The sequence below is a fragment of the Nipponia nippon genome, unplaced genomic scaffold (assembly GCF_047370975.1).
Source record: "Nipponia nippon isolate SJK-2023a ecotype South Korea unplaced genomic scaffold, ASM4737097v1 scaffold_3, whole genome shotgun sequence".
Taxonomy (NCBI): domain Eukaryota; kingdom Metazoa; phylum Chordata; class Aves; order Pelecaniformes; family Threskiornithidae; genus Nipponia; species Nipponia nippon.
In genome coordinates, this window is record NW_028262347.1 from 104,244,398 (window position 1) to 104,256,616 (window position 12,219).

A 12,219-nucleotide genomic window follows, 5' to 3' on the forward strand; every position below is an offset into this window, starting at 1 on the left:
CAGAAATGCTGGTAGCAATTAACATCATCTCCCTTGCTCAGGACAGATGAATCCTCGGTTTATTGCAAAAGCCTTGCACCATGGTGAATACACTGACGAAAACGAAAAGGCTGTAATTGATACGGGGCTGGGGGCAAATGATATTGTAACAGCAAATTTGTCTCCAGAGGTTTGCCTTTGAAATAGGTTAGTCCAATGATAAACCAACTTTTTCTTATCCTTTTCCCAACGGAGTTTCTGCCCTTTAAAGTGATTCTGTCCGAGAACTGCTTGAATTTACTGGAACCGCACAAAGCCTTCCAGGTTCATGGGTCCTTCCCCCCCCCTTTTTTTTTTATTCCACGTGCCATAACCCAAAATTGAAGAACATTTCAGAACCACAGAACTAGTCATAAAAGTAAATACTGTAACAGCCCCTTCCCCCAACTGAAAAAGCAGCTCCTGGACAAAACTGTGAGATGTGAGGAACTACTTGTAGAACTCACATGCAGATGTCTCCTCAGAAAATTAGGAGATTTTTCTCCCTGAAGCTATTTGGCAAAAAGCAAATGTTCCTTTGCAAGGCTCATTTCTATACTTCCACCTTTGGAAAACAACTGGCATCAAAACTTTTTTTTTTTTTTTTTTTTTTTTTGAGAAAAGATGCTCCTGAAGACTGCAAACCATAAGTGTGCTGATTCAAAATTTTAAAATGTGCCTTTATTCCAACAGAAGTCCAACAACAGCAGTGGCGTTCGTGACTTCAGTGCTAACTCTGGTAGAAGATACTTGTTTTAGACAGCAGCAGTGCTAACAGCCATTGCAAGACTGGTGGTACCATACTGCATTTAGCCAGAAAAGACCCAAGGGATCCAAAAATGGAATCCTTCTCCAACCTACAAGGTCCAACCGACTCTTAAAATGAACCACAAGCTGCACAGTTAAGAATTAATTCAACATCAGAAGACCCCTCAACTCAACCTCCAACTATTCAGTTTCCTTGTCCACAGACTGGAGCGGAGACTTGGTTTTTTTCCTAAGCTTATGCTTTTCAGACACATTCCAGTGGAGAAATTGCTGATGCACTCACAGTTATGCAATTTTGCTGTCTTCAGTGAAGCTGTGTATATATACTTCATTGGGCAAATTTGGCTAGATACTGCTGATGCTGAAACCAGAGCAAAATGTAACATTCTCAATTGTGTTACTTCTGCACTAATGATACTGGTAAGAATATGCTATCAATTTTACCCAGTTTTAGCACCAAAAGTGTAAAAAGTCTTAGGGGTTTTGTTTTTTAACCTGAAACTTGTCAAAGAAATACAGCTACAGCATCATACAGAAAACAATTTAATTGGGTGCCCTTTACACACTTTGGAATGTAAGTCTGGAGAGGAATTAATAGACACTGTTGGTTCAAAACATTCAGACATCAAAAAAAGAGCATAATGTAATGTTTATTTGCAGTCTCCGTTATCTCCAGTCCAGCATTCACCACTTGTCATACATGGAGTACCAGAGGTGCTTTCTATATGCACTCTGCCTCAACTGAAAAGATTTACAATTTTATTTATCTAAAGCATTTGATCAAGACTGGCTATTGCTACACAACTATTTACCCAGTTCTCTGGCCTCTGTACCAGAAGTGGGAAGAGAAGCACTGAGTGGCCAACTGAAGAGCTGTCAAAAAACTTCAAGAACCAGAAACTCCTAAGAAACAACCATGGAAAGAGGAGTGTTGGCTGTAAGATCTTTATTTCTTCCATAAAAGAGGAAGGACTACATCATCTAAGCAGAGAGCTTTCGATTTCTATTAAGCAAGATGGTTCAAGCTATATCCACAGTTTTTGGGGGGCAAATAAATAGCCTTGCCCCAAACAGCAACCATAAAGACAAGCTGTTGAAAACTGGTCACATTTTGCACTCCTTCAGAAACCAAAAGGGAGGGGGAAAACAAAGCAAATCCCCAACTTACTCACATGCTAGGGTGGAAGTATAAAAATGTCAATTATTTAAACACAATACTTCTCCAGAGGAACGTGCTTGCAGAAACAAAAGCAGTGCCTGTGCAGTAAGTATTTTTTCAATGTCACTTTAAAAGCTATACAATCCTATCTGGATATGCAAAAGCTAATAATGCCAGAGGATAGAGAAAGCAAGTAGGCAGCCCACCATTCTGTGGCATTAAAAAGTGATTAAATGAAATTCACAAATGGTTTAGTGACATTTCTGATAGACTAATCACATAGCAGTGCTCTAAATAGAGAAACAGACCCATTATCAAAATATTCCCTTTAAAAAAACTTGTATGTCGGCAGAGTACTTAATGTATTTATTGTGTGAAGATAATGGCTTCTCACTTCAGATTTAGAAGAACATGGATGAAAAGAGGGCTTCCCACAGCTGTATGCACTAGCAAGAACTAGTACAAAACCCATTCTTTGCTTTAAGTCTCCGTGTTTTGGAACAAAGGAAAACTAACTGTTGACCCAGTTTATAAGCTCAAAATCACCCTGTACTTGGAGAGGAGAAAAAAAAAAAAAAAAAATCTTCTGTTAAATGGCAGAAGCTACAGACACCAACAACCATTCACTTGAAGCAAAACTTTTCTGACAGATTGGTTAAAATTGGCCAGGGAAATCAGTACTGAAAGCTCAAATACTTTTCAGAAGCCATATACAGCAGGATGCATTGCTTCTCACTATTACCCATCAGTTCAGTTCCCCCAGCCTCCAACCCAACCCTGCCAAAGCACGGTTGCTTCTCATTGTGGCTACTGCATTATCAGTACTTTTTATAGAGAGACAATACAGTGCTAATCAATACAAATACTTTGCTCATTTTTTTAATTCAGGAAGTTGCCTTCTCCATGGCAGGTGCTCTATTTCAGACAGCCACACTGATGAAAACATCCCTATATAGTAGATGCCTAAAAAAAAAAAATAAAAAATCAAGCCGACTGGCTCTCATATCTGTCACAAACACATTTAGAATATTTCTAGCTAAATACAGTGCATAATTAACAGTCATATTAGAAAGCCTTAACCTTTATTTGCCCATTTATTTCAAGTCCACGCTTACCCCCCTTTTCTCAGTACGCTAGCTGGATCACAAAACAGGTTTCTCCACAAACAGTTCAGCCAAGAAGAATCTTTTTGGGCTGGTCATCCACTTTGGAGCTGTATCATACAATACAGTTGTAAGCAAATTCTGAATTCAAAGCATGGGGTTTTGATATTTGAAAACCACACTAATATTGTATACAGAAACTGGCGTTCAGCAGTACTGCCTATTCAAACATCTTCAATTGCAAACTCATCTATTTTCACAATCAGAACATTTTTGTCTGAAAAGTTTATTTTAGTTTTCTGAACACTCTAAAGCAACTGTGCTTTTGATGTTACACAAGTGTCCAGATAGGATTAACAAAAATTAAAATGTTCTAAATTACAAATTTAATTCCTGTAAGAGCTTGAGAAAGGAAATAGAACAGAAAAGCATGACATACACACATTGTGAAGAAACCCCAACTTTTCATGCAATGGCAGGCAAGATGTAAAAAGCCACCCAAATTCACACATTTTTACACCGAATCATCAGAAAAGTACTCTGTAGTAAATCTGTACATCCAAATACATTTGGGATCTACACCTAAGTTACATTATTTAATGTTATATACACTTATTACCCCTTGTATAATGCCTAAAGGAAAATCTTCATTCAAACCCAAAACAAACAAAAAAAAACCAACAAAAAAACCCCCGCAAGACTAACTTGGAAAAAAGGAGAATCACTTTAGACATTCAGTTAAAATGTTGGTTTTGTTTTAATCTAGACCTCAAAGTGTTTATTAAAAAACAATCCTCTTCATTTAACATTTTGCTTTCTAACTGTACAGTAAATTGCATTGCAGAGAACACATCCCGTCTTCAGACTGTATTTTCTTTGGATGGATTTAAGATGTAGCTGGATATTACTTTAAAGATAAATAAAGGGAAGTTGGTCCAACTAGAACAATAGCTGATATATTACATGCATATGGGGTTTTTATATATTTTTAAATTATTTCTTAAACAAATGAGTGTAGGGTATAGTTGATATCGCAAATAAACCAAAAAGCACCTGGAGTCAAAATATAAAACATACCTCCTATCCTGGCAATGGCAGTAAAAATCAGAAGAGTAATCTTTCTGGAACGGCATTTTTACATAATTTAGAAATGTTAAGTACCAGGAAGACTACTAATCAAGTAGTTTTAGCAGCCAAGTTTCCCTCTTTTTATTGAATGGAACAAATGCTTTAAATAAACCGTTTGTCCTCTTCACTGAAGAGAGCTAGTCTATTCATCTTTAATGAGCTAGGTTTTTTGTTTTTTGTTTTTTGGGAAGATTAGCCACGTACTGTAGTAATGCCTACTGCATATAATCCAAGCATTTGCTGTGAACAGTTGGAGAAAGCAGTCAGTAAGAACCTAGGATCAATGAAATAGATGTTACTTTAAGCCATCCACAAAATGGAGACCCATATAGTGCCCAGTGTTAAAACCCCAATCTCTTCTCGCGCTTTTTGTTGTGCAAGTTCGTCCCCATGAAAACAGGAACTGATCCATAGTTCAATTTTCTTATTTCCTTAGTCAATTTTCACATTAGTGTAGATTTTACGAACAAAGGCACTTGTTCCCATGTAACCAATAGCTCCTGCAAAATAAAGCAAAAACGTTGAATATGTTAGAGAGCTGATCATCAAAATAAGCCAGCAATATAAACCACACACACTTAAAACAAAGTCACATAAAGTATGCACTCTGCACACAGAAAATTATTTACCTGCAATACTTGTTCTCAAACTCTAATTATCCATACTCCCAGTGAACGTCTGGCAAGAACTCCCCCAGTCTAGCAATCTAAATCCATTAAGGCATCTTACCAAGAGGCCACGCTCACTTGGCCTCGATAAATATAGCAGCCCCCCTACTGCTGCCAATAACCAGGTCCCTTTTTCTGAACAGAGGGTAAAAACCATACAATCACCCACTCTGCAGGGAAGGTGGATGGGAGGGCGGGTTTTTATTATAAGTTACATGCCTTCTGGATGAGTGTTTTATTGGCAGATGGCTTTTTCCTTCCCACAAGGCACAAATAATAATAGATCCCCATCCCAGGAGTCTTAAACTCCAAGGAGGTCTGTACAAAGAGATTAAACTAGTAGCAGTTAGTAGTTAAAGGAAATTGCAACCTGTGGTTTTCAAATTAGTAACAGTCATGAGCAGAATATGCATTGTCACAGCAGTAATAAAAGAATAGGTCACTGAGTTTTTGATAGGGGCAACAGTTTATGCTAAACCCAAAATAGTGCAGGACTAAGAACACCTAGAAAAGTGAAAGAAATGCACTGGACCAAGAACTCTTCTGAGAAAGAGATTCAGCAACCTACCTGGTCAAACCCAGAACCTCAGGTTTGCCAGGCTCATTAAATACTGTTGTCTTAGGATTGCCGCAGGGAATACCCCAGTGCTTCTCCTTCATTTCTTCCAAGCAAAATGAGAGTAAATTAGCCTTGTGGAAGTCAGTTTGGCTAACTCTCAGGTTAGAAGTGAAGTTGAAAAATCAAGCAAGAATTAAGAGAGAACTGCTACCAGACTGCCAGAATAACACATCATAAAACATGGGAAGAAAAGGATAGAGAAGTGAGGGCCTATAACTCAGTACAGATAAGAGAACTCCTAACATCAAACACTTGGATGCTCAGTGAAGAACCGACTCCCTGAAGTAATGAAGAAAAGCCCAGAACAAAGCGTGAAACAACATTTTCAGTGATCTGGGATGCACCAGACTTGCATAAGATGTGTTAAATACAAAAACCTAACCAACTCTCAAAAATTTCTGCCAAAACTTCTTTTTTTTTAATAAAAATATAAAGTTTTTTTGCCTTTAGAAATTAAAGCCGTACAGACCTGCAGCTAGCATGGCTGACCACAGATTTATTCAGAACCTGGAGAGCTCTTTAAATCCTGGGGACTGCTCAGATAATTCATGAAGTCAGCCATTAAACTCACACAGAATTTTGGTTTTTAGACCCCCAAAAGCCCAACATTCAATCTAATCAGGAAATCTGCGCAAGGCAAACCCGATGCATCGTTCCAATGCTATTGGAGTAGTAAAGAGCTTTTAGAGTCAGCTTCTGTGTTGCATAGCATTTCAAGCTGAGTAAATATCATGACAACCTGGCCAGCAAATGAGGGATTTGTATCGCTAACTTGGACAAAGTAGAGTTTGATTAAAACAAACACAGCACACACAAGATCAGGTTGCTGCTTGCAAGCATTAAGTGTGCTGAGGACTCAGCAGAGAGAAGGCCTGGCACTTCAAGGAGAGACCAGTACAGCATTCTGACAGACCCTAGCACGGGCTGTGCAGAGGAGGTGACGTGGGCTTAGAGTCATATGGGAGCACACGCAGATTTTTCTGTAGCCTGTCAAGAAACACATCTTCTGTCTTATGCAGTAAATGGACAAAATAATGGCACTGGATTCCTGTTTTAAGACTCATCATGTTTTGCCTGTTAAAGCAGACACTGCCAACAGATCCAATGGCCATTTCAGTAGCTAAACTCAGATACATTCCAGAACTTGTTCTTTGAGGTTTTCTCTAGGGATGTGATGCCAGATATCACAAAGATTTGGGAGAACAGAGCACTAATTGTGTTTCATTTGGGATCTAGAAAATGCATGCATGAGGTGGAAGTGACGGGCAGGAGTAGAGAGCAGCAGTCACATGAGACCACAAGCTCTCAACCCCATAAACAAATCATAACCTATTCTGAATCACAGAAGCCTTATCCATGAAGGCCTCTAATGGCCAATACCAAGGCAGGGGTTAAGCCTCAAGGCTACTTCACAGGCATTGAATAAAATATGGGGCGGAGAGGGAGAGGGGGACACCCTAGACAATGATGAATAAAGAATGTCCTCCTGAAACAAATGCGGGACAGTTGGCTGATTTGAATAAAAAATCCATAGTAAAGGGAATGATTTTATTTATTTATTATAAATATCATCTAATAAGGTGTTTAACTTGGTTATGGCCTCTATAGGTTTAGTAGAAACAGACTGCAAGCATATTTCAGCAGAACAACAAGCTTTTAAATAAAGAGAAAAACCCAAATAGCAAGGAATAGCAACCACAAACAGAAAAAGATTAATTCCCATCTATTACTTCAAACCAATTAACACTTACTACAGCTGTGACTTTGTAAGCAAAGAATTTTTTTTTAAAAAGCCCTTCAATCACACTTACACTATTTATCTGGATGCTGAAGTGTGGTATTGTGCAAGAGGCCTTTCTATACTACTTAGCTCCTAAGCCATCCCCTGAGTTGGGGAATAAGTTTTATTCTTTTCTGTCACTAAGAGGGAAGCACGAGGAGCTCAAAAGGTTTGGAAGTTCTCATGGGCTCCCTACTGTCCACTCCCAGAACTCAGATGCTCTGCAGAGGGCAGCAGACTTTGTGGATCAAAGCATCCCACGATGTGTGGGATTTGAGTTCACTAGGCATTGCCAGAGGCACTAAAACCAGAGTTGGATGATACAAGCCTTCAGAGTTTCCCTGTGGCTGCTTTGGACCCTAACTAGCTCATCTCATATCCAACTGTGTGACACTGAACACGCCCATTCACATGAGCATCCAAAGCACAGCTCTACACACTTTTCACAGGAGACATACAGTCAGTAGCACACACACTGCACAATTCTCTAACACAAATGTCTTTGTTAGACCTCAATGGCAGCAAGTTCCTTAGACAAATGCTTTTTGACAGGGGATTTTTTTTTTCTTCCTTCCACATGCTGCAAATGGGGGTTCTCAGTAAAAAGGAATCTCACAGCTTCTCTTCCAACACAGTTAAAAAGACAAAAAGAAATCTCAATAGAGCTGTGGAGATAATGTGTTAAAGTTTTTTCTGATTTTCAATAAATTTGGATTTTACTCTAATATTCCATCTAGTAGTGTCCTACCATGACAAGAAAGCATTTGACAATCTTCCTTTTCCATGTTTTAAAAAACATTTTAATTACAGAAACTGGTGGGCAAGCTTGGCTTCTGCATCATAAACATTTTAATCAATACCAGCCTGAGCACTTTAAAAAGAAAAGATTAGAGCTGAAAAGTATAAGCCTATTAAAGGAAAAAAAAATGGCTGCAAGACTACCAGAACAGCAGGGAAGTCTTGTAATGTGCCAAGAACCTGATGAAGCAAGATTAGATTGTATGAGAGAAAAGGGGAACAGGTACTCAGCAGTTAAGAGATTATTTCCCTCCCCTTTTTATAAAGCATTGTGAAATTACCCACCCTCTTGGGATATCAAGAAATGTATACTTTAGAGAAAGTAAGTTCCTCTAAGACATCATGTGTCTTAAATATCTAACTCAAAGAAATCCTTCCACTAGAGTTTATAGGACTATTCATTCACTGCTAAGAAGGAAAGTATTAAATAAGGATCACACATAAAAAGCAAATAACATCATAGGAAAGTGCAAAAGAACTAAGTAGCACTTTCTAAAAGTCATAAAGCAAAGGATAAAAGTAAAGCTAACAGGTGAATAAGTATATTTGACTTTATCAGGTGACCTCCATGCTGAGAACTGTGTTTTTTTCTAAACGTCTGTCAAAACAGTATCTTAAAAAGCAATGAAATCCAGCTGCACGCAGGAGCACTCTGCACTCTCCTCACCTGTGAATATTCCAATACTTACTTCTCAAACACTATCCTGAGGTGTTAGTCCTTTCTATTCTGGTCACCTTCATATATACGTGCCACAAAATACAGATGGTAGTGTCATCAGTATTGCGATACCATTGATGCCTCAATGGGTATACCTAGCTCCTTGTCTTGGGGCAATAGTAAAAACTCCAAAACAAAATGCTAGCATGGACTCAACTTGATTTGAATTTATTTTGCAGAATTTCTTGCCAAATATTGAGTCTTTCAAGCTTGCACTGAGTGTGAAATTCTTTGTACAGTACATAAATTATCTTCCTATCAGGAGACACAATCCACAGAAATCTCCTATATTAGGTAGGAACCAAGTATAAGCAGAGAACTCCAAGATTCTTTTTAAAGATTGTAAGCTTTTTTGAGCAGATCTTGCACACACACACGCTCCACCACCAAAACCACAGAGCTAAAATCAGAAACATGACAGTCTGAAAAATTCTGATAGAAAACTGCCAATATATTTGAAACTTACCACACATTATTCCCAAAGCTGTGCTAAATACTGCCATATAACCAAAGTAAAATGATGTTTGAAACAAGCCATACATCCTGAAAAAGAAAGATAGGAATTTACGCTAGGTATTTGCCCCAGTTTTTCTCAATAAACTTATCTGGCAATACAGTAATCTGATATTCAAGCAAGAAAACTACCACTTACTTTGTCTTGAAAAAGTAGTAGTAAAAGGAGTACATGTAAACATAAATCGCAGTTGATGCCGCAGAAAGAAAGCTTGTCCATTGCCTGAAAGTAAACACGCATGTCCATCATATATCTAACCAAAAGGCTTCCCAAGAAGATGCACAATGCGCTAAGACCTTACCCTGAAAATAAAGTGTACTGGTTCTACAGACTTATTTAACAAAATCTACATATTGTCTGCTATAAGTGACAAAAGCTTCTACGGCAACAGCTACCACTGATACCAAGTGATAATCCTTCTTCATATTCCTGTGTGCCTTATTTTTTTAATACATACATACACGCACGCACAGATGCACATACGCACAGAAAGCTCCTCTACAGAAAGGATCCAAGAACTGCTTTTACTCCCTACAGCTAAAATCTGGGCACGGGACACTTTGAAACGAGCCATCTAGACTGAAGAACATTACTTTTCTATAAAACTCTCACAATCTGGTAAGCTACGCAAATAATGCAATACTTACCACCTGTAATCCTCTGCATTTAGCAGGAAATAAGTACAAACGATAGTCACACAAACTGTTACAATGCAGAGGATAACCAGAACCAACATCATAAAGCCATAAACATAGTAGATCTTGTAAGCCCAGAATGAAGTAAAAATGAAATACCTGAAGAGAGTAAACAAAATATTCAGATGATATTGTAATTGAACTTAAATTATTATACTTTTTAATCAATTTGGCAAATAGCTGACATACTCACATTTCAATAAAAATTGATCCAAAAGGGAGGATTCCACCCAGGCAAACAATAACAGCTGGTTCCATGAACCTGAAAGATATTAAGATTAGTTTAGGGACAATTTTAATCTTTCATTTATAAACATATTAAGACATATAACCAGATAATTCATATAGCACAGAGAATTATTTAAAAGGCATGCTAACAAGAACATTTCGGTCTCATACCAGCATATTAGAAAGAAGATTCCCCCAAAGATGTCATGTGTATGGATAGAAGGAGGAGTTATTCTTGGGGAAAGCTGAAACAAAACATAAGGCTCATGCCTATCACCTACAGGCATAAGGTTAGGCATCTAACCAGCCTCAAAGGCTACAGAAAGAATCTCTCTTGCCCAAAAAGGGCCTAAGCAGTCAAGTCCTGTAACATCCACTAGCCTTGAATGAAGGCAGTGAAAACTCAATGCTGTTGATGGCTATAAATACAGCAAAAAGCGCAGAGAAAATTTTGCAGGATAATGGTTATATAATTAAGAACCAGTGTTTATTTTAAATGCTATACCGAGTCATGAGCCTATGGTCAAAAATGAATACTCAGCTACCTGTAGATGATACTGTCACTTACTAAAGGTGACCTCTGTGTAGTACTTGCAATGATGCTGAATCTAGCTAGTAACCAGTGACTTAATTTGCACCTTCTTTTATTATTTATAGGGAGACTTGTCTAAGTTGACAGTGTGCAATTTCATCATCTTCAACAGAAGTATCTTATTTCTTTTTATCTGTCGTGCTGATACAGAAAAATCCATCGGATTCCCAAGATACAGATCACAATATAAATCAAATCCTAGCATCTGAGCTGCACAACCCACCACTAACAAGAGACTAAGTGTGCTGCACTTCCTGGATATCGCGGGTGTACACGTTTCAGTGCCCCCTTCGCTTTGTCTGTTCCATTCCTCTGAACAGGGAAAGCAAGAAAAATCGATTAAAAAAATCCTCTGAGGATATTTCCATTTCCATAGCTTGCTGCTTCCATCTCAGAATTAAATTAATAGGAAAAAGTGACTGCATTCATGATTTTCCAAAAAACCTAATTCTACTTTTTGAGACTAGGCACCCACCCCTTTATATTCACTTCAAAAATAAAGGTTTATTCACAATTCAAACCATATACCTGAAGTATTTTATGCTCTGTGCAATCAATAAAAGTGCAGAATTGGGAACAGCATTACAAGCTTCTTCCCACCATCACCCTGCAAATATGTCTCAGCTTGTACATGGAGACCATTAAACAGAACAGTTCTGTCTCCAAGGCACATTCAATCCTAAATCTGTAAGAGGCATTAACTAAAGAAGAAAGGTTTAGTTTCAAGATACCCATACAAGAACTTGGTTGGGACCATCCGTTTTACATAAGAGACTGAAGAGCATTTCAGGCCAAATGTGAATCAGTGATCCAGGACTGTAAAATCTGCTACAACTATTAACCATTACTGCACTTGTTTTTTTCATTCAACAGAAAAATCACATCAAGGAAATGTCAGTAGAGGCGTTCTTCTAGACATAGCTCAATTTAAATAAAAAAAGTTATTCTAGAAAACCTTTTAATGATCACATTTGAAAAGTCATTTTATATCTACTGAATTGAATACACCTAGTTAACACAAATTCTTGTCTTTACCATTTTTTCTCTGGTATGGGACGAGGCACTGCATTGACACGACATGGAAAATTAGGCTGTCCTGACAGATTTCGGCCAAGAATTGTACCAACGAGGTTCAATGGAAGAATAACAAAGAAACAAATACAGCACACTGCCACCTGTAAGCAAAAAGTAAAATAATAATTAAAAAACCCAGGTATAAGATGACAAAAGAAGATAACCTACCCACTCCGTATATATTAGTCCTTAGTAGCTATTGCTGCAGAATCATACTCGTAGTTATGAAGCATTTATCAATATACGTCTATTTTATCAAATGGAAGTATTTATTTCCTGAGAAACTTCCTAATAAACATTATTAAGTATATTTTCTTGCATCAACTGAGAGAACAGAACCATTACAGTTTTTTTTTA

The 12,219-nt window shown here is 37.8% G+C and overlaps 1 protein-coding gene across 2 annotated transcripts in view; it reads right to left on the minus strand.

Annotated features, from left to right (window-relative positions):
* Window positions 1–1,423: 1,423 nt before the first annotated feature.
* Window positions 1,424–12,219, minus strand: part of TM9SF3 (transmembrane 9 superfamily member 3) — a 51,081-nt gene continuing 40,285 nt past the window's right edge. For both annotated transcript variants that reach the window (XM_087764149.1, XM_087764150.1), the window contains exons 10-15: window positions 11,824–11,963; window positions 10,162–10,230; window positions 9,921–10,067; window positions 9,412–9,495; window positions 9,226–9,302; window positions 1,424–4,676 (exon numbers count right to left, since the gene is read on the minus strand). In XM_087764149.1, coding sequence (XP_087620275.1) covers window positions 4,609–4,676; window positions 9,226–9,302; window positions 9,412–9,495; window positions 9,921–10,067; window positions 10,162–10,230; window positions 11,824–11,963 — 585 coding nt within the window. In that variant the 3' untranslated portion in view covers window positions 1,424–4,608. The remainder of the gene's footprint in view (window positions 4,677–9,225; window positions 9,303–9,411; window positions 9,496–9,920; window positions 10,068–10,161; window positions 10,231–11,823; window positions 11,964–12,219) is intronic.